Raw genomic sequence first — 24,906 nt, 5'->3', positions numbered from 1 at the left:
GATTGAATAAGAATTAAGTCAAGAATAATTGAGATAATTATTGTGCACATGGAACATTTTTCCTTGCTGATGCAACTGTACACGGAGTGTGGCTATCCAGATACCAACACACTGGGTCTTCATCCACAGGACTCTCTCCAGCCTGAGTCAATCACGCCCTTTACTGCATAGCCCCTTGTATCTCCCTTCCCAGATCTACCCTTAAAAGGCTGACAGACTTGTTGAGTCCCTTCTGGAGTTATGTGGCTGCAGCTTTCAAATTTCATGCATGGGAAATTTTAGATTAGATTGTGAATACATATAGACACCTCTCCTTTTCCCTTCTGTTTACAGACAAGGAAGTTACTTTCATACAGTATTGTCACAGATTTTAAAGGGATATGGTCAACTTTAATTTTTCACGTACTAATTAAAAAATTCAATTTTCTGATAAATCTATGACAAGCAAGAACAGAATTTCTGTTGTGGATTAAGTTTTGTAACACTTTTCTATTCTCATGCAGTTATTAAAGTTTTTTTTCCAGTAAGGATTTCTGGGCAGAACTAACCATATTACCCCTAAAAATACTTTCAATATTTTCCTTCTGTGCACATATGTACCTGCTGTCTTGTCAGTTCTACTGTTGCAATTATTAGGAAACAGAGCCTGGGGAATATCCTGCATGTAACCTCACTCCAGAGCAGTGGATGAGGGTGATGCAACTGGCCATCAACTAAACAGTGAAACTGACTACACCAAGCGCTGCTGACTTGCAAAGTAAAGATGAAAAAAAAGTAGAGAAGTATTTCTCTGTTAATTGCAGATGCTATTTGCAACAACAGATGGAAATGTGATTTTCAAGTTTATAGTGTCCTTTTAGAACTACAGAAAATTAGTTTGGCTTTCCCCACAGCAATCATAACTGAGCCACATTGCATATATTTATTCATACCTAGCCAGAAACCAATGTTGCTAAAGTGAAGGTTGATACAATAAATAACAATGTTAGGAAAAATACTGGGAAACTTACTTAGAAGAAATAAATTAAGACAGTATACCTAAAGATGTAAAAACCCTTTGTTCAGGCATTTGACAATTACGATCTAGACATGCAAAGGTTAAGTATAGGGACTCTGGAAACCAAAACCATTTTTTCAAGTATGAAAAGGGTTAGTTAATTTAACTACTAACTTCAAAACCATCTAATTACTTCCTTTTTTACATTATACTCCACCCTAATGGTAATCGCCCACATTTTTAGCAAAGTCTTTTCCGTCTCCTACAATAAACAAAGTGAAAGATTGGATTTATAATACAGGCTTGGTCCCATCCTTATGACAGACGGACAAGGTTGTCTCTCCACAGATTTAAAATTTTTATTAGAGCTAATGTTAAAATTATATAATACACAAGTTGAGAAAAGAGTGTCTGTACATCTGGGTACAGTGCTTAAATTTTAAACAAACTTTGTATTTGTGGATAAACTCATAGGATACATATAGTACATAATCTGCAATAACCCCAGTTCAGATAAATTTAAAACACTGAATACTCAGGTACATCTCTCATGAAAATTTATACAGGCAGTTAGTTGTAGAAAGCAAATATAGGAATGAGTGTCGTTTGTCCCTTAATAATTGAGCATTTAGGATGGGTTGTCCCTTAGTAGATATAATAGTCAGAGAAGTATGTTAGTTACTTGCACTGGAAGAGTGCACAGCATTTTTACAGAAGCTACTGTGGTTAACAGGCAGATTTAAGGCACTGAAGTTCACACTATATGAATAAGAATATACCGCGTATGTGAAGAGAGACCCTAGTTACTGATGCTATGGGAAACATAACTGAATCTTCTGACGTTGGGGACATTCAAAATCTCAATATTGAAGCTGCGTTAATGTAGCGTGCATTTATGAATTAGGATCACAGGAACTGCTACACAAACTAACAAGTCATCCACTTACTCTGGTCAATGTTGAATGCACCAGAAGAAGTCATCAAATTCTGTTTTTTCTTGTATTAAAGAAACCAAAGTGGCTTTTTATTTCATTATAATTTTATACTGCTCTTCCCTAAGAGAATAGCCCTAGGTAAAACCTTCCAAAAGCATTCAAATTAATTAGGAGCCTAAGTCCACTTTCAGAAATGAACTAGCCACATAGTCACCCAAGTTCCATTGAAAGTCTATGAGGTTTAAGATCTCTAGTCATTTTTTATCCTGACTCTTGTTACCTTTGTGTTGGATAGCAGCCCTCCCAACTCAGGCACTCCATCCAACCCTAGCTGCTTGTTTGGACAGCTTTTATATAAAATTTCTGCAATAAGAATCACTCTGAGCTCACTCATTTCACCTCATGGAGTAGGTTACCAGCAGTCTTGAAACCAGCATTTCTTCATGCTCAGGCAAGATTTTAACGTTCACTTATGATTTTGAAGCAATACCATGGGTCCACCTAAACTGTGTGTATTTTCTACCCTTGGCTCACCAATTACTGCTTAGTTACCATCCCCTTTTGAAATTGATTTATTACATTTATTTCAAACTTCTGTCACATTTGTTAATTATATGTAGGGTGAGAGAATTTGCTTCTACCATGTGTTTCAACATCAAAAGCTGTGAACAACTCAAGTTGCAGCAAAGTGTTAAAGTTATACTATAACCAGCAAGCCAATTTCTCATGAGAAATAAATAGCTCTCCCATTTCCCGGCCCGCCCCACCAACAAAACTCAACGCCTTTTATCACAGCTGTGTCACTGCCTACACAGCAATCACAAATTATTGAGCTTGCAGAAGGTGCTTTTATATGGAAATCAGGGTATTTACATTTCTAAATCTTGCCCCTCCCTGTCACAGTTGCCAAAGACTCACCTTCTTCACCCTGCAGAGACTCCCCTACCAACCTCAACAATCTCCACATTACATGTACCTGAGAACTCACCAGTTCTCTAAGGAATTGCTTTTTTGGTTTAAAACCCATGTTTTAATGAAAGCGGCACCAATACAGTACTACTGGCTGAAGACAGCTGACAAATATATGCCCATGACCAGTGTACAGACAGATTAACAGACTAATTAACACGTCAGACAGGAATGTAATTATACCAAAAGTAGGTAGTACATGTTATAGCCCAGGGCCTTTGTACTTCAGCACATTGGATCTAGCTTACGTAGCCCCTCCAAATTCTGCTACCAACACAATTTTCTCTCTCCTCCCTATCCCAGCCCAGATGAGGCACCATCTTCTTGTCCATCGCCACAAGCTGTTGTAAAGTATTAAGACGGTTTAACTATGAGTGAGATTTTAACTCTCCTCTCTTTCCTGAGATGTGGAAGAAAGGAAAAATTGTGGCAGTGGGTGGATGGAACATTTTGTGAGTTAGCATATGTGAATTCTAGGTGAGAGTTTAAAGTCACTCATGTTTAAAGCCACAAGCCTCCAAATTAAAGGTGAGGTAGAGACTGTGTCTACATTAGCACTTTTGTAGGTAAAAGCTGTGTTGGCCGGATGTAAAAAAAAAACAAAAAAAAAAAACAAAAAACACACCTCTGATCGACATAAGTTTCACTGACAAATGCACCAATGTAGACAGTGCTATGTCAGCAGGAGACACTCTCCAGCCAATATAGCTATTGCCACGTGTTAGGGGTGGTTTAATTATGCCAGTGGCAGAGCTCTCTCCCATCAGCACAGAGTGGCTACATGAGAGACCATGCATCTGCAGCGGTAAAGCTGTGCCACTGTAAAGTCTCTAGTGTAAACATAGCCAGAGACTGTCTTTTTGTTCTGTGTTCATACACGGTTTAGCACAATGTGGTCCTGGTCCATCACTGAGGCTCCTAGGTACTATTATAATAAATAAAGGTTTAAAGGCTATCAATTCATATTCAAAACTATGCAGAGCCAATTCTGTAGATCTCATTTAAACAAGCCAAACATTAAAGTAGTATGTACTTGGTTATAATTTATGGCACTGAATGTAAGACTGGGCATTAAATTTGATGGGTTGTATTATTACATTATACTACTAAACATTTTTATTTCAATACTAATAAATAAGCCATAATTAAGATGTATGAATACAGGGCACGTTAGTGTTAAACTTTCAGTCTTAACTCTGGAACTGAGTGTTTTCTTCTCAATCATAATTCTGCATTAACATTGGTTGGCTAGACTATACTTGGATATTACAACAGATGAAAACAGTAAAGAGAGAAAAAAAACATTAGTTACTTGTGTATAACCCACTTAAACACTAAACAGTTTTGGGTTCCCCAATGAAAAATTCAGCCACCTAGGTGGTTTTCACAATAGCCAACCAGAAAGAAACATGTTGAGACTATTACATAAGTAGATTCTCCACACCAGGTAAAAGTGCAAATGTTCTTAAAAAGAAAAAAAAAAACCTAAGGCAAACACACCTAGCTCATGCTGGGTAAATATTTAACCTAGTATTATTTCTTCCTCACAATTCCCAACCTGAATTCCAGAAAACAAACAATCTAGAGAATCTGAGTGAGAGCCTGACACAAATAAAACATTCTAAGGCCTTGTCTACACTGCCACTTTACAGCGCTGCAACTTTCTGGTTCAGGGAAGTGAAAAAAAAAAAAAAAAACACACCCCTGAGCGCTACAAGTTTCAGCACTGTGAAGTGGCAGTGTAAATACTGGAGCTCTCCCAGCACTGGTGCCGTGACTACACAGCCACGTTAAAGCTGTGAAGACATAACATTAGTAAGTTCATTGGCTTGAAAAGCAGATATTAATCATCTCAGATATTTTCCATTCAGAGTTCATATCTGAAAACAAAGAGACTCCAGCAACACATTAAAAATTAGCCAATACACTGGCCCACATTCAACCTGAGTCAGAGTTCAGTCCTAGTTGGTTTAATGGGACAGTCAGATTGAAGGTTGATTAATTTAAAAAAAGTTCAAGATACTCTCCAATAGTGTACCTGTCATAAGCCCCTTTCCAATTTTGTGTTCTTACAACTGCTTTTCCCCTCATGTTTTTCTCTCTCTTGCAGCTGTGAAAAACCTTCACAAGCAACAGGGAGACTGACTGCACATGACAAAAGCTGAAATTGGCTACATGCAGAGAGATGTTGAATGCACAAAGTAAACTGGGGAAAAAAGAAAACTACTGTATTTTTCTTTAGTATCTTTCAGTTAAAATAACCTTAGGTGCTACATGTAATATTAGCAAATTAAAGTCACTTGTGTGAATTTAGGGTACGTCTACACTACCTATAAATCGCTCCCCGATCGCTCTCCTGTCAACTGCTGAACTCCAGCTCCGTGAGAGATAGAAGCAAAGTCAATGGAGGAGCCACGGCAATTGACCGCACACCGTGAGGACGCGAGATAAGTCGAACTAAGATACCTCAACTTCAGCTACACCATTCTCATAGCTGAAGTTGCATATCTTAGGTTGATCTCTCCCCCACCCTCGAGTGTACACCAGGCCTTAGTAACAGAATCTGAAATAAGAAACACCACACCAGTGTCAGATTTTAGCACCTCATTATTCTTCTAAAATACTACATCATGTAGAATGTATTTGATCAAAGACACACTTCATTTTGAAAAAAGTAAGTTAGGGAAAAAGTAAGTTAAGTCATAAAAACGATACGCGTGAAAATCAGGTATTTTAAAGGTTAATCATTTAAATGATCCGCTTAAACAAACCACTGTGCTTTTGAAGGGGGCACAGACAATATAAGCCTACTGATCAATTTGGTTGAGAAGCATTCGTCTAAAGATCCTGCCCTGCACTGAAATATGGTGCTGTGGCATACATCTAATGTTTGGAGGAACAGATAGATACTATCACACTGACGTACCTGAGCTACACCATGTCAGGACAGATAGATGATCAACAGAAGAGTCAAAGTGAGAAGAATGTGGTGTGCAGTGAAGCAACAAAAAAAAACAAAACAAAAACTAGTCTCTGCACAAGGCTGGAAGAGAAATGGGTCCCTGTGACTACCCTGCCTAAGTAGGATGAAGGTCTGTCTTCTATTTTCTTTAGTAATGAAAGCTGAAGATACAAACATGATTCCGTTACAAGGTCTGTAAAGTCTATTGACCTGCATAACAGCTATAGATCGTGTCATGTTGATTGAAGCCTGGAGGAAATGCCAAAGCCTTCTTTGCCAAGTGGCTTAAGAAGTGTTCTGGGAATTGGGACATCTTGAGTTTTCTCTATGTGTTGCTGCATATCAGATTTTGGAAAAGACCAATAAGGTTATATGCCTGAGAAATAAAAAGTGAATTAGCAAAAAAGTCTATAATCTTCAAAATATGACAAAAAAAATAATTTCAAACTAGATTCCAGTCCTGTTTTGAGAGTAGAATGAATCTGTAGCAACTCAGGCAAGAATGACAGGGATAGGTTTGGATTAAGGTTCCCATTCAGCATCGTCCAGTTCCTCCAACCCATGCAGGTGCCAACTGCTTGCACCAATAATTTATTAATGGTAACGACACCTAAATGCTGGGCACTTTTCAAACATTTAGGAAGGATGGTCCCTGCTCCAAGAAGCCCATGATCTAAGGACAGATGGAGGTTATGGGAATGGGAATAATAGACCATGTGATATGAAATTAAGGAGAAAGGAGATAGTGATTGAGGGAACAGAGCAAGAGGCAGAGAGCGTCAAATTCAAATTTTAAATCTGATGTTCCGCACAGAGAAGGACTTAGGAGGAACACAAGTTTGGATGAGAATTACATTAGCTTTTCATGCCAAGCAGTCTTAGTGCAAATTCAGTTCTCTCTTTTCTAGTATGAAAGCAAAAACTAAAAATACAGTGGATAAAAACTAAATGCTAAACACCAAAATACTGGTCAACCCAATAACAGCAAACGTGAGGTTTCACGTTTCAGTTTAAAGGCAATTATCTCTCTTAAATTTAATTCTGAAGGATAATTTAATGACACTCAAAAGCAGATTTAAATCCCTATAAACCTGAATGTATAGAATTTCTCTTAAATTCTTTATTGGATGAGACTGCTTTTTTTAATCTAGTGCAGAGTCAGTCTGCTGGGAATTGCAATTCTGATTTCAAGAAGGATTTGGAAAATCTACCAGACATGTATTATCCAAAGAATTAAACCTACTAACTAGCCCTCACTATCCCTGACTCTGGGAGAATGGGAGTTCTCCAAGGAGTTCTTCATGCACCATACTTACATGCTCCATCTTTCATGCCAACCCTTTGATAGTATGGTTCTGATAAAGCTTCCTTCTCTTTCCTTTCCGGAGCTCCTGGTTGATATGAAGGTGCAGAATGAAGGTCTCTTCATTATTTTACCCCTTCATCGGCCTCAGGGTTACTCTGAGGGGAGGAGAGGAAGGGGATTTTGCAATCTGCCCCAACCCCAGCCTCCTCTACCATAAGGTAGAGCCTGCATGCACTAGACTGTTTTCCTATATTGTAGCAACCATGTAAAATTGTTACATGGTTGCTACATGTCTCATTTCCTTTTTCTAGTTAATAAACTTTTAGAAAGTTTATTACAGGATTGGCTACAGGCATTGTCTTTGGTGTAAAATCTAGGGTACCAACTGATCTGGGGTATGTGACTGGTTTCCTGGGACTGGGAGCATAGACAGCGCGCGACTCCTGCATTTGGAGAGGTTGGGCAGAAGCGCCAGAAGCTTCCTAGAAGTGGGGTGCCACACCCCCATTCCGACCCGAGGCCCTGCCCGTGCTTCACCCCTGCTCCACCCTGAGGCCCACTCCTGCTCCGCCTCCTCCCCTAAAACCCCCCTGCTGCTCCCATCTCTTCACTAGAGCCCTGTGTGGATACAAAATGTATATCTGCAGATATAAATTGGTATCTGCAGAGCTGCCGGGCTCTACCAAGAACCGGGCAAAAGCAGCAGTGTGTTGGACTGCCACTCCCAGGAGTCAGTGCCCCGTCCCGGCACCTCCTCCGGCATGGCCATACTGCTCCCAGCCCCACCAACTTCTTTTTAATAATGAAGATTTATGTTCTGTAGAAATTAAAGCTTAGGTCCACATTCATTCATGAGTGGATTTCTCTCTTTGTGCTCTCCCTCATAAACCCTCATTTCAGATGCAAGAGTATTAGAGTCATACCTAAAATACCCATAATGCAACCTTTCACTTGTTTGTGAGTCACTGAAAATGTCAGTAATGAAAACTATCCAATTACAACATCAGCAAGCTGTAATTTACACTAGTTCATGAGCAGGCCTCCCTCCCTGTAAGAACATTGATGTTTAGACAACAACAGAGGAGCTCTCCTTTACATAAAAAGGGTCATTTAAAAAAAATAAACACGTGGACTAAGATCTCTTTACAATGGTTTTAGTAGTTTCTTGCTCACAGACACACTCCTGGAAATACTTTTAAACTCAACCCAGCAGGCTGCATCTGCAACCCCGCCATACAATGCTCATAGGAATTCAGGAGCATAAACTGAAAGCTAGTTACATAAGTGGAAGACACTGCAGTTTTGTTTACCAGAGATAGTTCTAATACAGCACAGGCAAAATCAGTAATGTATCACCATTCAAACTATTTGCATTTACTCCCCTAGTTTTAGCAGCAAGTAGATCAGTTCTAACAGAGCTTTGCTTTCTTTCAGAGTACTGAGAAAGGAACAGCTACCATGACTTTTAGAATTGTTTTAAAGTTTGAAATTCCCCATTAATGAAGAGAGAAACATTTAGGATTGATGTAAACAAATGGAATGCCTCTTTAAACACACTGTTAAGGCAACTCAGATCCTCACAATACATCTGTCCTTCAGGACAAAGTGCAAAGACAGACCTCAGGGAAACTAAACTAACTATGACTACTTAACTATAGGTGCTCTCACTGACCTATGGACCATGGGTGATCTGCAGAGCGCTGGCTGCTCACATAATATCCATTTTCCCATCCTTAAAGAATCCATCCTTCATCCCACCTCTCTTGCCAACTATTGCCCCAGTTCCCTTCACCTTTACCAAACTTATCAAACGTGCCATTACAACCAATACCTCAACAACCTTGGTTTTCCCTTGTCCATCATGACTTATCCTCACTTGGTTCTTCTTCTACCTCTTTAATTATATCTTCAGCGTCCCTTTTGGAGTCCCCTCCTCCTTTATCCATTGAGTCACACAGGACTTGATATATGACCCCTTCCCATCCTCATTTTACAAGCTCTCTGGGCAATCTCATCTGCCCATCTGGTTTTGACAATGTCAATGTCTTACAGCTCTCCCCTGTATCTAGTGTTGGACTGCGGCCTGTCTCTCTGACATCTCTTGAAGATTACACAGTCAACTTAAACCTAACACGGCCAAGACAGAATTCTTGACCTTTCTGCCCATACCCTTTCCTTGCTTTTTGTTCTGTTACTTTTGCCATCAATGTGACCCTCTTCCACCCATGTAATCTTCACACAAACCTCTCCATACCTTCTAGCACACCACCTTTACTCAAGGAACACCTTCTTTGAGCTGATCCATCAGCTAACCTCTCTTCCCTCAAATCCAATCTCAGGACCCATCTCGATTACTTATCAGCCTATTATACTCCAGCTGCTTACAAAGTGATTAATAGTTTTTCCAATATCTTTCTATGTATCAAAGTTGCCTGACTGCTCTATAATTCCTTGGGTCCTCTTTGTTCTCCTTTTTAAAGACAGGTATTAAGTTTACCCTTCTCCAGTTCTCTTCTCATCCTCTATTGGCTCTCAAAGATAACCATTAAAATAGTTCCACGGTTACTTCAGCGAGTTTCTTAAGTACTGTTCCATAAGATGAATTGCACTAGCCCTGTTGACTTAAATACATTTAATTTATCTAAATATTCTTTAATATTTTCTTTCCCTATTCTGCTTTAAGTTCCTGTCCCCTTGTTGTTGCTAATAATCACCAATCACACACCTTCTTCAGGCCCACCTCTTCAAGCATTCTATCCTTCTTATATCCAATAATTCCTTCACTCTCCTTCTGATTTATTACTCTTGTGCGGGCACAAACCACTGTGTTTGTTTAATCTTTATAATTTAGAATGTCATTTCTTTGTCAAGGTGTCTTATCTGTTTGTGAAGTGATATGTAAACTTACTGCCTTATGTGCATTTGTGTATGATTATTATTAATCGTAAACAGATTTCAAGATGTGTTCAGAGTGCTAGTGAAATGCTTCAAGAGAATATTTTTATTACTTGATTGCCAGGAACTCTACTCACAGGAAAACTATGCTAGTCATATTATACAATGTAGAGAATTTTTACCAGCAAAACAAAATCAATGGAGGCTTTACATAAAACTGAGTGATGCGAGATTGGTGACACTGGGAGCTATTTCAACATTCTCTCTTACTTATACCAAGATACATTCAGGGATGGAAGTGTTGGCCCACTGTGGCCTTCTGTATGTAAAGACACAGTATACAATGAGTGCTCTTAAGAAAAAAATGCTGATTTTGCCTTGATTAAATAGGTATTATTACCTTAGTATTTAATATCCCAAATAATATGGACCTGATTCAAAACCCATGGAAGCCAATGGAAAGACCCATACAGATTTCAATGCTTGGTGTATCAGGCCCATACTAAGGGCTTGTCTTCATGTACAGAGCTGTAGCAGTACAGCTGCACCAGTGCAGTGTGCCATTGTAGCACGTTAGTGAAGATATTATTATGTCAATGGGAGAGCTTCTCTCGTTGACATAGCTACCTCCTCTCACGCCGGTGGATTAATGATGCTGACAGGAGAAGCTCTGCCATCAGTGTAGTAGCATCTTCACGAAAGAGTTACAGCTGCACACTGCACTGGCGCAGTGCTGTATAAGAAGACAAGCCCTTAGCATGGGCCTGATACACCGAGCATTGAAGTCTGTATGCATCTTTCCATTGACTTCCATGGATTTTGGGTCAGGCCCATATTATCTGGGATATTAAATACTCAGTTCTCCTGTTGTCATAGCACTGTCTACACCAGGGGTTAGGTCAGTATAACTGCATCACTCAGGGATGTGGATTTTTCACCCTCCTGAGTGACGCAGTTATACAGAAATAAGTTTGTAGTGTAGGCCTGAGGTAAGATAATGCTAGTCATTTAAAGCAGTCAGCTAATTTTCAAGGTGAACACTGCAGTTCTAACATATAACATAGTTTTATAAAAGAGCAAAATTGTGAGGTGGAGTTGGGTTCCATCAAAACAAAACATCAAACAAAAAATCCACGCAAGACATCTATTTTGCCTACACACAACCCATCATAATTCAGTTTTGAGTCATTTTATGTAGCTCACAATTCTCTGCTTTGCAAATATATCTGGTATTGATGGGGGCTCTTCAGTCTCATTCCTTAAAAGGTTAAATGAAGGAACAAACTACAAATAGAAACCCCATCTTAGAGGGCCACTGTTCTGACGTCACAAATTTTTTATACACCAAAAATATAAAACTGACATATGGTAAGTAACATTTCATTGCAACTTATCAGTCTTAGGTTACCTTTTCTTACGTCCTCCCTTACTTTTAAAATCACTCAAATTGGCAATCCACCTTTTTGGCTTTTTGCAATCAGTGCATCATTTGCTGACTAACAATTCATTTTAGAATAAGTATTTTTGTATAAGAATTAAAAAAAACACTTTTGTGATGCACAAAAGTTATAATGAGCACATCCTTGAATCTCTGTTTAGCACACAATCCTAAAATATTGACTCTGTATATTTATTTCGTTATTGGGTTTGCAGCTAAAAGAAACAACATACATCTTATTTAGTTATACTTTTAAAAAATATATATATCAAAATGCAACCATGTTAAATATGTGATGAATTTGTAAAAGGGAGGTTGGTTCAAAGTGTTATAGCCCATCCCTTAAAAATGGTTTGCTTTTAATGACAACACTTCCACAGAGGAACAAACACCCCAAAAACATTCTGCGGCAAATGACTAATTTATAAATAAAGAAGACTCTACCAGTACTCAATGCCACTCTTTACTTATTGGTCACAGGGAACACGGAACAGAATGTTATTAGGACAGCTTGGGTAAGATGATCCCTACTTCCTTGACAGTGATCTCTACTTGCCATTGATGAAGCATGTCTCTCAAGTCTTAGCTCCCGAAGTAGTTTTGAAGTGGAGACTTGCTGGCATGGGATTTGAAACCAAAATAAATCGTGATTCTACTCCCTTCTTCAAAAGCACAGGCACAGGAAAACATCACACCTCCTCTACTTTCCATGCACCCTTCCCATTCCAACTATGCCTGGGAACATTACAATCATACCAGGAGAGGTTTCAAACAGTCAGTCAACTATCAGTCTAAGGATTTAGGTGCACCAGATAGTACCTCTGCCTCCCACTCAACTGTGAGTTTTCTAATTCACAATGGAACTTGATGACTGGAATCTGGAATAGCCTAATGGTGCCTTTGAGCAAACATAGTTAAAAGAGAGGTAGGCAGCAGCAGACTGAAGCTCCAGAAGATAAGCTCATCATTGTCATAGGGACGGGAAGCGTAGCAGCACTGAACAACGGAGGCTGGGAAGGGAACTAGTGGGAAACGAGCTACCATCTCGAAAACCACTTGCAGGAGTGGTACAGCACTCTGTCCTACTTACCCATGTTGTACCCATACGGTGATTCAGTGGCTCCATCCTGCAGGCTAGCCAGGATCTCTCCTTTGCCCACGTCGCTGTCCCCCACCAGCAGAAATTTCAGCAAGAAGTCATAGGCTTTCACTGGGCTGCCCACGTGGCTCATCCTCTTTTTCCTTACCCCCCCGAAAAAAATCTCTCCGGCGAATCAGCTCCCAGAGCCCATCACGGGAACGCGGGAGGAAAAAAGTCACCGTGGGAGCAGCAGCAGCAGCAAACAGCAACAGGAGACAAACAGAGGCATGTTCAACACCACCGCCGCTCAGGACAGGCTGCAATAGGGCAGGGGGCGCCAGCCACGCACGACGGAGGTAACAGGTGGTGCAGGGCTATATACTGCGACATGAAAACGCATCTGGTGCCAGGGAACGGTCTCAGACTGCGTGACCCTGCGGGCCTGGGGACATTCGCTACAGCCCAACTTCACACAGGCGCGGGGGGCTGGCTGCTGTATCACAACACAGGCAGCAGCCGCAGCAAGGGAGGTGGGGACGCGCACTCTGTGGCGCTGGGAGTCCAGCACCCCCACCAGCGGGGGTAGTTACCGAGCAACGGGGACACCCGTCATGTCATGACAGAGTAGAGGCAGGCGTCTATCGACACAGGAGAGGGGGGGACGACCTATCATGGAGACGGGCAGCCGCGGGGGGTGGCCCACGGAAGGGAGAAGGCTCCTGTTGTCGGAAGGGTCACGGGACAAGCCCGGGCCAGAGCGGAATCCAGTCGCGGGGCTCCAAAGTGCAGGTGCGCGACGCCCCGTGCCGGCGCCACCACCCTGGCTCCCCGGGGGATCGAGGGAGTCGGTGCCCAGCCCGGGCTGGAGCTCGGTCCCTCCGGCCGCGAGCGAATCGCGAGTCTGGGTCTCGCGCTGCTCCTGGCCGCGATCCTAGGTCCCTGCTGCCTCCCCTCAGCGCAGCAAGCTCGACACCGCACTGGCCCAGAGTCTCTGCCCCAACACGCAGCACCGTGACAGCAGACCCAGCCCAACCCAACTCGTCTCCCATTGGTGCCTCAGGATCCTGGTCCCCGCCCTCCTCTTCTTCTATTGCGGCACTATACTAAGGGCCACGCCCACCTCTTTTTCCATTGGGCAACAGGTCTCCCAGCCTCGCCCGCCTCTTCTTCTATTGGGAGATCGAAACCCTCAGCCCCGCCTTGCTCTTTTCCCATTGGGGGCAGGGTATTCGGAATCCCGCCTCCTCTTGTTCGCGTGGGGGCACAGCGGCTCAGTTGCTAGGCTAGTTCTCCCGCGCTATTGATGCTCTCGCCCGTCGATCACGGATTTCCACGTCCCTTGCAGGAGCGGGGCGGCCTCTTTCATTGAGAGTAAAGTTTTGGGAGTATTTAAACTGGAGCAGAGGCCATGAGTTCAAACCTAGACCCCGCCCCTGGAATCCCAGCCTATTCCCACGCCAGCTATTGGAGGGTGCAGGGCGCTGAGCCCATTCACAGCAAAGTTGGGCAATGCAGTTGAGGGGTTTGTCCCTGCAGCCATTGGCTTCAATAGAGCCCTACTCTGAGTTCTGGGCAGTGCAGTGGGTATGAGTCAACTCCCAAAGGGCTGGGCACTGGCTACTTTTCTGAGCGCCTCCCACCGCTAGTATGACATATTACCCCGTTCCCCCCTGCCCATCAGGTAGGGTGACCAGATGTCCCTATTTTATAGGGACCATCACTGTATTTGGGGCTTTTTCTTATATAGGCGTCTATTACTCCTGTCCCGCTTTTTCACACTTGCTGTCTGATTCTTATCCTCAGGTCATTTCAATGAACAACCCTAAGAACAACGTAACAAGGAGACCACTGGTTTTGGGAGGCAGGGACCTATGCTTTCATCTTGGCTCTGTAACCCAGGCTGCTGGCCTGCTCAGATCAGGACTGAATGAGACCCAGTGGCTCTCCTGGCTCACACCTCAGAAAGCGCATGTGAGAATTCAGTGTGTTGGGATGTCAGCACAAGAGACATTTCTACTGTTCTAGGGACACTGGAAGGGCTAATGACCAGCAATGTAGCCAGATCAGGCAGGAAGTCAGAGGAGAAGTAGCATCAGGCCCATCTAAAAATTCAAAGTAGACATTACGAAAATTCATTTTTTTCACTAACAGTTTGTTTAGAGATGGTTCCCCTAAAGGCTAGAATTGTTAATTATTTATATAGTGCTATAGGTGATCCTAGCACAAATAAGCAAGGTCTTTCTGCACAAGGTCTTTGGCTATAACTGATTACTTGGTAGGATCTTATACAATCTAATATGAACACATCAGAAATGTGTCACAAACTTAAATAGAATGGCTGGGATTCTATGTAAATTATTTAAAAATAATATTAGTTAGACATAATGCTGTTTGTCAGTACACTAAGGTAATCAATAGTTAGAAATTAATGGTTTCATGGAACAAACATATCTAAAATGGTGTTTAGTTCATTTCTATGGTCTGACACTGAAGAGTCAGCACTAAACATAGATAATAATGGGCACAAATGGAAATTAGAATGAGGATTTTAAAAATTGGAAGTTGTTTAATGTTGGCTGTAGCCATATTCCTTTGAAGTGTGATTTTGTCAGATCTCTCAGGCTGGGCTGGGCCAATCATGAGCTAGGAGACCTCCAAGCAAAATCTCTATGTGGCTGAAAAGAGTGGTTGTAGTACTTATTTTGGTTCAGTACTGAACCAGTATCTCACCAAGGTACTACAGGACAGTATGGTATTGGAAGTGTTCTGCTGTGGAATGAGTGCTCACCCTCCTACTGCCCCCATCAGTAATATAAACTCTGCACATCTACCATTAGAGGTTACCATTAGTGCAGCTAGATTAATGTCACTAGACCAAACAAACCAACAAACAAAACAGAAGTAGACAAAGACTTACTGTTAAAATTGTAGTTTTTTATGGTTTGTTTGCAGCATTTCATAGCAAATAAGTACAATTTTGATAAATCACATATTCATAAAAAATCCAGTAGCATTCAATATCTGTTTCTCTAACACGGAGGACAAATATAGAACTGCCTAGATAATATAAATATATATTTTTAAAAGCAGGAAGACATACAGTAGCATTAGAGGTGACGTTAAGATAATAAGGGCTTTGGTAAACACAACAGCATAATGCTGTGCAACTACAAAATATAACAGCATACAGGGCCCTTTGAACTGGAAAAACAAGCAAATCTTGTTTTGCTGGAAACCTAAGCATCCTTACCAAAAGCATATTGCTGTTGGGAGCAGCAGCAAATACAGCCAGTCAGGGTTTACTCTGGGTCAATTCCCTTATCATACTTTTTATTGATAACAGAAGAACTTTCTTTGCTGCTAAATCCTGTGCACATAAGTATAGCAGAAAGCCAGTCTATAGGAGCTGTATTTCAAAGCTTCACCCCAGTCCTGAACCAAAGTATTTAATTGCTTGTTTAACCCCTTTGGATTAGATGCACCCAACCTTTGCAACACATACATACACCTAAAACAGCAGCTTGTCAAGAGCACAGGGTCTACATTTAGGCCTGTTTCTGGGCGGTGCTGAGTGCCTTCACCTTCCATTGCTTAAGGTGGAAGTTGAAACTATCCAGCATCTTACAGGACTGGGCCCTTCATTTGTAAATACATAATAGGATTATACCATTATACTGACCATGTAAATAATTGGTTTACATGGATTTTACTTCTAATTTATAACTTTTTAAATGAAAGAAAAATCTAAGCTACTTTGACAGGAGATAGGTGTGTGCCACACTAAAACTGTCAGATATTAGTAACAGCAGAGCTCTGTAAGGTCTTGAAGACAAGGATGAGAAGTTTAAACTTGATGTGGTGAAAAAGATGGAGCCAATGGAAGGATTCAGAGGAGTGACATAGACCAATAGGCAAGTGAGAAAGTTTTAGCAGACCCATTTGGAATAGAGGAGAACATATAGGTGTTGGGGAAAGGGGTGATTTACATCTGTATAGCTACATATAAACTAGTGAATGGTAAGGGTTAGCAGGTTAAAAACTAAACATGCAACTTTTTGTACACGAAATTCACTGTGCATATACACGTATCTTGCTGTGTGTATCCATGTCAATCTCTAGGTGCATACAAATGTGCAGATGTGTTGCTTGATTTGCAGAAATAGAAATATTCAGAGGTATTTTACCAGCTTTCCAGTTAGTAATATTCTGTTAGAAATTATTTAAAAGAGATAGCTTACTGTATAGCACTCTTTGCTCAAGTTTTGGCTATCAGTCTCAATCAGAGGAGCACAATTGGAAGCTGATGTCTGAAAACTGGCCAACATAAATGCACAGAAACTTTTGTTTTCAAACGTAATTATTTTTTTTAAATATATGTATATCAGATTTCCATAGGAACTTCTAAGACTGTCATGGAATGGTCTAGAGTCATTCACAATGTGAACATACTACAACCAGAAATATTTGTGTTTCTAATATATGTACACCGCTACCTCGATATAACGGCACCTGCTATACCATGAATTTGGATATAATGTGGTAAAGCAGTGCTCTGGGGGGGGTGGGACTGTGCACTCTGGTGGATCAAAGCGAGTTCAATATAACATGGTTTCACCTATAATGTGGTAAGATTTTTTGGCTCCCAAAGACAGCATTATATCAAGACAGAGGTATACGTTATTTTTTTAAGAATATCAGGGGTGGAAGGGACTTCAGGAAGTCATCTAGTCCAACCCCCTCCTCAAAGAAGGGCTAATCCCCAGACATATTTTTACCCCAGATTCCTAAATCACCCCCTCAAGGATTTAAATCACAACCCTGGGTTCAGCAGGCCAATGCTCAAACCACTGAGCTATCTCTCCCCTGACAACTGGAAAGGGCCCTGAAAGGTCACTGAGTCCAGCCCCCTGCCTTCACTATCAGGACCAATTTTGTCCCAGACTCCTGGGTAATCCCCTCAAGGATTGAGCTCACAACCCTAGATTTAAGCATGTTAATGCACAAACCACTAAGCTAGCCCTCTGTCCTAAATGTCTTTGACATAGCACAGAATACTGCACTCCTACCTTTCATTTTAAATCAGGAATTTTCATTTAGTGTAATCGCTCAGATGATAGTTATTGCTCTGTGTGCTCCATTCATTATTTTATAATCTCAAAGTCCTTCTGAGAGTATTGCAAATTTGTTTTCTCCAATAAATTCTAGTTTCAGTCGTGTGATAATGTGATCTTTGGCTTAATGCATTAGCAGACCGTGGAACTTCATAATATAGTAGCATGTTGCTGGAACTACTGCTTCTATATGTATATGTGAGAAGTGTACTTTTTTTTTCCCCAGCTGCTGTATGTGTCAGATCATGTATTTCTAATCTTTAAATTTGAGCTAACAGACATATACTGCTGTCTTGGTAGTTTTCAATCTTTTTGCTAGGCAGGCAACAACATTCTGTGTTGACTAGAGCACAGCACTGGAGAGCTAGAGACTAGTGTTCTAATCCCACTACTAACATTAACTTGTTTTGTGATCTCAGGCAAGTCATTTCCGTTCTCTTTGCCTCAGCTTTCTCATCTTTAACATAAAGAAAAGAAATTACTTAACACTTCTTTACAGTAGGTATGGTATGAGGTTTAAACCACAAATGAGATCCTCATATGGAGAGTGTTATACAAATGCTAAGTGTTAATTATGATCAATTATATACATTACATGTAACAATTGTGTGTGTAGTTTTTTTTTTTAAATATATAGTGTTAAAACCTTCATGCTGGTGGTAATCTGTTCATTCCTTACATTTCTTCAGGTTTCGTTATGGCAGACAGCTAAAGGAAGGACAGGAGCTAAATTCCTGAAGTGGTAGAACTGATGGTTAAATTGTACTTCACTGGATTTTTACTCTTAGTTTATGTTTTTTCATTTTGTTATGAAAAACTCAAACAACTGTCCTGTTAATTACCATGTGCTGTTTCAGAACAGCAGTCTCCCTATTAGAAGATTTTATAGCAATAAAACTTACACTTTTAAAATGTTTATTTTGATATCAAACTATGAAGCGCTGGAGTGTTTCCCTTTTCCTGAATATTTCCACTTACCTTTGACATTTACTTGTAATCATGTTAGGAACAAATGCTTGGGACAAGCCCAGGTTTGTTTTGCAGAGCAGTTCGTAGTTACACTTTATACAGGAACTAGTGGACTAGGAATACGCCCACAGTTCCTTAACCCATTAGTTGTTCAAGTAGATGTAAAAGTATCTGCTAATCCACTTTAAAGTATCATCATTGCCTGGTTAGTAACAGTTGAAAATAATGCTTTTAAAAACAGGAGAGGAAATTAAAAAAATTCCCCAGATTATATATTGTTTTATATATAGATCAAGTCAGAACAAGTCTGAGTTGCAAAAAATTAATTACCTACAGTTCAAGATAAAGGAATAACTCACAAACATTGGTTTCCAAAAGTGGCAGCTTTGCAATTAATCCTTCGGTTTATGTTTTCCCTTTTGTTATGAGAAACTCAAAACAACTGTCCTGTTAATTATCACGTGCAGTTTCAGAACAGCAGTCTCCCTATTAGAAGTGAGTCAGACCATGAAGATTTTATCTAAACTTCTCACCAAAATGTGATTTGGAAAGAATGGAACCTAATGGGGCAGGGTTTGCCACATATGAAATGGACCATGGGACCACTGCCCAAACCAAACTACTCTAATTTAGACTGGGGGCCAAGGACTGAACACAAATGGATGACAAAGATGATGATTTCTCCTCTTACCAGTTCCTGCACTGACTGCACGTCAGGAAGATAGGTCTTCTGACTTTAGTCCCACTTTCATTAACATTCTGCCAAAAGTATACCTTTGGAAGGCTGCAGAGAGTTAGAGTGTTACTACGGCCTGGATCCTGCAAACAATTATGCATCTGCTTAACTTTACTACCATGAGTAGTATGTTTACAGAATCAGGGTGTAAGTGCCGAGTCATTTGATTTTCTGCTTATTTCATTATTCTTGTTTGCTCATAGAGCTACTCAGGAGCTATAGCTACACTAGAGAGCTTACAGCAGTGCAGCTGCACAGTTAGTGCAGTGGTTCTACGCCAATGGGCAAGAGTCTCCTGTTGACTTAATTAATCCACCTCCAATGAGCGGTAGTATCTATGTTGATGGGAGAAGCTCTCCCACTGATGTAATACTGGCCCACTGGTGCTTTGGTCTGTGTAACTTATGTCAGGGGAGTGGCTTATTCACACTCCTGAGTGACATAAGTGGTAGTGTAGCTGTAGCCTTTTTTTAAAAACCAGGTTTTTCCTTTTTTTTGGTATGAGTTACACTTAAAGAATGATAAAAACAAGCATTAACAGCAAATCTGTGACTATGTTAAATAATTTCTTTCTGGAATAGAAATTCTTACATCCTTCCTGAACCACCATCTATGGATGTGGGAGAGTGGAGCCCAAAGTATATTTGCCTTACATTCACCCAAATAGAGACTTGGATCTGAAAAAACATTTTCTCTGTGTGTGTGTACACAACCCAACCAATAAAAAGCTTCAAATGCCAATTACCTTTTTTTTTGTACATACTGTCAAGCAGTAAACAGAAATTAGCAGCTGCTGCAGTGTTTTATTCAGGATGTATTAACTGATGACTCATCAAATAACTCACAGCCCAGGGTACCAGTTATCTTCTCCTCTACAGAGGGAAACACTATTTTAAACAGAAAGTTAACCACCAAGGACATCACAGGAACGCCAACATGTATCAAAAAAAGAGAGAAGCTTTGATGAAGAACTCCCTCCAGGGCTTAGAGAAGGGCAGTGTTTAACTTGTAATGAAAGGTGCCAGAGCTGAATACATTTGTTTACATTTATAACTGATGCAGCAAGCCCAGAGGTGCCAGGGATATCAACTGCCAAGCCCAGAGGTGTTGGGGCTCAGCCCTGGCGCCAGTTAAGCACTGCGGATGGGTGTGGTCTCAAGAGTCTATAGCAAATGTTTTTTTAAATGTTCAAAATGAGGAGCAAGCAATCTACAGAAGAGGGAAAAAATGAGTATACCCTATGTCAACCCACTCTTTTCCCTCTACAGCATGGCCTTGTAGGTCATTAACTTCTTCTTTCTCAGCAGGAAGAATCTACATTGTATTACTTTAACATCGGTATTTGGTTAAGATTTATTTTGATACATCTTTATGAGAAAATTGGGGATATGGTCTGATGGTTTTTTTAGATTCTTTTCAACATGTAATTAATGAGGCTACCACTACAGCTTTGGCCAATAGGAAAGCACTTGTTATACCCACAACAACCCAATTTGTCTCCCCAATTTTTGAGCTAACTGCACTCCAATCTCTTACGATTAAATATTAAACTATTCTCCAGTACAGCTTGCTATACAATTATTTACTGATGGCATTATGGAGGAGTGTATTGCAACTCCATAATTAAGACCGGCAGCAAAGTGACCCAACACCAGCTGGAGCACTGCCTCCTGGCTAGGAGCAGCATTGAAGGGTTTTGTTCTCTGTGTACTGCTGCTCAGGTCCACTAATGGTCCTATTTTGCATTGTGACTCAGCCTTCCAGCTGGGTGACCTTTGGTCTCGCCACTTTTGGGGTAAATCAGGTTTTCATCTAGCACTCCCAGTCTCTCACATGCATTGATAGACCTCATCCAGGACCAATAATGCTTCTAGCTTCTTGCGTCTGCGATTTTCTGGCTAGGTCTTCCCTGTGAGGAGGTAGGGGAACCCACCCCTCGTTCTACTGTGGGTTCAAGCCCAAGGATCCTTGTGGCAAGTGATTAAGGTCTGTTTGGTCAGACCTCTTGCTTCTTCCTGGGGCTACATCCTACAGCACATCTGCCCTCTCCTCAGAGGGCTCACATTTTCAGCAACAGTTCAGCCCCCAGTCTCAGTCCTCAAGGTAACAAATGAAAAGAAACCAAATTAACCCAAATAAAAAGCAGCTCCACTGTCCTACCTTGAGCCTCCAGCCATGTGTCCTAGTGTTTGTTTTTTGCATTCACCCTAAGCTAGCTTGGTGCTCTACTAAACTCCTTCCTGAGAGCTGAGGATGAACACTCTGTTCCCCTCCCCACACTATAGCTTTCTGAACTGAGCTTCTCACTTTTGAAGGCTCCTCTTCCAAGACTGGCATGTCTGGGAGGCATGGGGTTGTCTTAGCCCAAAGCTACTTTGTAACTTCTTCATGCCCGGTGCAGGGTTGGTACACCTGTCACAAAATTAAATGGAATTTCCATTCTAAGCTGCATTTTCTAGCTCCCTTTAAATTTTGGTTGGCATAACCAATTTGTTTTCAAATTGCTTGGCTTAAAAGTCAGGGATGAGTGGAATTTTCCCTGAGAATTTAGGAAGTGCTACTTAAATAAAAATTAGTCAAGGTTTAAGTTTTTCCCCAGTCTTGTAATTTTATAGCCCATGTGTTCTCCAAGCTCCCAGTGTCAAACACAGAGACAGCACCTCATACACTTGACACTGGGGCCACGTCTACACTATGGGATAATATCGAATTAGCTAAAATCAGTTTTATAAAACTGATATTATAAATTCAATTTCATGCGGCCACACTAGGCACAGTAATTCGGCGTTGTGCGTCCATGGTCCGAGGCTAACGTCGATTTCTGAAGCGTTGCATTTGTGGGTAGCTCTTCCGTAGCTATCCATAGTTCCCGCAGTCTCCCCCGCCCCTTGGAATTCTGGGTTGAATCATTATTGTCGCTGGTGGTTCTGGGTAAATGTCGTCAGTCATTCCTTCCTCCGGGAAAACATCAGCTGACAATCCTTTCGCGCCGTTTTTTCCTGGATTGCCCTGGCAGACGCCATAGCACGGCAACCATGGAGCCCGTTCAGCTTTTTTTTTTTTTCCGGCACCGTATGTGTACTGGATGCCGCGGACAGAGAGGCGATACTCCAGCGCTACACAGCAGCATTCACTTGCTTTTGCAATGATAGCAGAGATGGTTACCAGTCGTTCTGTACCGTCTACTGCCGGAGAAAACTGGCAATGAGATGACGGTTATCTCTCCCCTCTGTACTGTCCGCTGCTATCATGAGTGCCCCTGGCTGAAATCGGCCGGGGGCGCAACGCAAAAGCAAAATTGGGATTGACTCACTTGGGACTGAGTCAATCCCTCCCTTATGGTTTCTAAAAATAGAGTCAGTCCTGCCTAGAATAAGGGGCAAGTGTATTAGAGGACCAGTGTATCAGAGAGCACAGCTGCTCCGTGTCAGTATTCACAGGGGGTGCCCTGCAACAACCCACCCGTTGCTTCCCTCCTCCCCCAACCTTCCTGGGCTACCGTGGCAGTGTCCTGCCCATTTGTGTCATGAAGTAATAAAGAATGCAGGAATAAGAAACACTGATTAGTGACATAAAATGAGGGGGAGGCAGCTCTCCGGCGCGATGATAGTCCAGGCAGGACATTAAGCGGTGTGGGGAGAGGAGCACAGCATGCTGCTGCTATGACAGTCCAGGCAGTACAGAATCTTTTCTTTACACAGGAAAGGGAGGGGGCTGATTGAGCTCAGCCCCAGTTGCTATGATGAAGACGGTTATTAGCCGTTCTGTCCTATCTACTGGGAGTAACCAGGAATCATTCCCTGTTCTTACCCAGGCGCCCCCAATATTCAGTTAAAAAGCATTGGAGCACTCAGGGGTTCATGAGGACAGTTACTAGTCCTATTGCACCGTCTACCACCAGGGGGGGGGGAGAGGAGCGGATACTGCTCTTCACTGCTGCAGCATCGCGTCTACCAGCAGCATTCAGTACACATAGGGTGACATTGAAAGAAGTCAAGAAATTTTTCTTTCCCTTTTCTTTCACGTGGTGGTGGGGGGGAAGAAACTGAGGAGCTATTCCCTGAACCACGCCAGACACTGTGTTTGAACCTACAGACATTGGGAGCTCAGCCAAGAATGCAAATACTTTTCAGAGACTGCTGTGGACTGTGGGATAGCTGGAGTCCTCAGTACCCCCTCCCTCCATGAGCGTCCATTTGATTCTTGGCTTTCCGTTACGCTTGTCATGCAGCGCTGTGTATCCTGGAGATTTTTTTCAAACGCTTTGGCATTTCGTGTTCTGTAACGGAGCTCTGATACAACAGATTTGTCTCCCCATAAAGCGATCAGATCCAGTATCTCCCGTACGGTCCATGCTGGAGCTCTTTTTGGATTTGGGACTGCATCGCCACCCGTGCTGATCAGAGCTCCACGCTGGGCAAACAGGAAATGTAATTCAAAGTTCGCGGGGCTTTTCCTGTTTACCTGCCCGCTGCATCCGAGTTCAGATTGCTGTCCAGAGCGGTCAGTGGTGCACTGTGGGATACCGCCCGGAGGCCAATAACGTCGATTTCCGTCCACACTAACCGTAATCCAATATGTTAATATCGAATTTCGCGCTACTCCTCTCGTCGGGGTGGAGTACAGAAATCGATTTAAAGAGCCCTTTATATCGATATAAAGGGCGTTGTAGTGTGGACGGGTACAGCGTTAAATCCATTTAACGCTCTTTAAATCGATTTAAACGCGTAGTGTAGACCAGGCCTGGGTGTTTCTCAGGTCAGTTTTATTGAGTGGTCATATGTCCTTATGGCTTGGAGCCATAGAGAATAGGGAGAGATCAGACTGTACAAGTTAGTTTAATTATCCTGGAAAGTGCCCTGCCTGTTTGGTACTATTCTTTGTAATTCTGAAGAGGGGAAGCCAGGGAGGAGGGGAAGATGTGTGGATTGTGGAGGAGACACTTCCCCATGCCTCCTACTGCTCCCTGACCTCTGTAGAGAAATTCCAGGGGAGTGAAGACTGATTCCATCCTCCATTCTTCCTGCTGTTTCCCAGGCTCCATGCAGGGGGTCCAGACTTCATCCGCTTTATCTCCTCTCCTCCCCATAAACCACAGTAGGCTCTTCAACCTACTGTGGCTTATGGGGAGGACAGGAGATAATGCAAGTTACTGGGCTTGATAATATCACTTACATAACAGGGAAGCATAATTCACTGCGGGAATCACTGAGTGAAATTCTCTGGTCTGTGATACACAGCAGGTCAGACTAAATGATCAAAGTGGTGCTGCCAAATCTAGGAAAGCCATTCAATGTTCCACAATAGGCTCATCAAGGCTTATGATCCTAATTAGGCTCATGGGGTTGCTGAAAAGTTGGGGTTAAGGTAAGAAGCAGATTCCTGGGGAGTGAAGTATCTCTACCCTTCAGGGCGGCTGGTTTGTATAATTTTTGGTGGTGGCCAGAACAGGTCCAAGTCCCGTCCCCCCACACCTGCCTTGTAAGCCGATATATATTTTTGTAAAT

The 24,906-nt window shown here is 41.9% G+C and overlaps 1 protein-coding gene across 1 annotated transcript in view; it reads right to left on the bottom strand.

Moving 5' to 3' along the window:
• The window catches only part of RAB40B (RAB40B, member RAS oncogene family), a 51,161-nt gene extending 37,572 nt beyond the window's left edge, over positions 1–13,589 (bottom strand). Inside the window, exon 1 of the mRNA XM_032792744.1 lies at positions 12,593–13,589. Within this exon, the coding sequence (XP_032648635.1) occupies positions 12,593–12,734 (142 nt within the window). The 5' untranslated portion in view covers positions 12,735–13,589. The remainder of the gene's footprint in view (positions 1–12,592) is intronic.
• Between the last annotated feature and the right edge of the window lie 11,317 nt (positions 13,590–24,906).

Source organism: Chelonoidis abingdonii, chromosome 13 (assembly GCF_003597395.2).
Source record: "Chelonoidis abingdonii isolate Lonesome George chromosome 13, CheloAbing_2.0, whole genome shotgun sequence".
In the NCBI taxonomy this organism is placed as follows: Eukaryota; Metazoa; Chordata; order Testudines; family Testudinidae; genus Chelonoidis; species Chelonoidis abingdonii.
The sequence above is the reverse complement of the archived record's forward strand: the minus strand, read 5'-3'. Positions and strand labels throughout refer to the sequence as shown.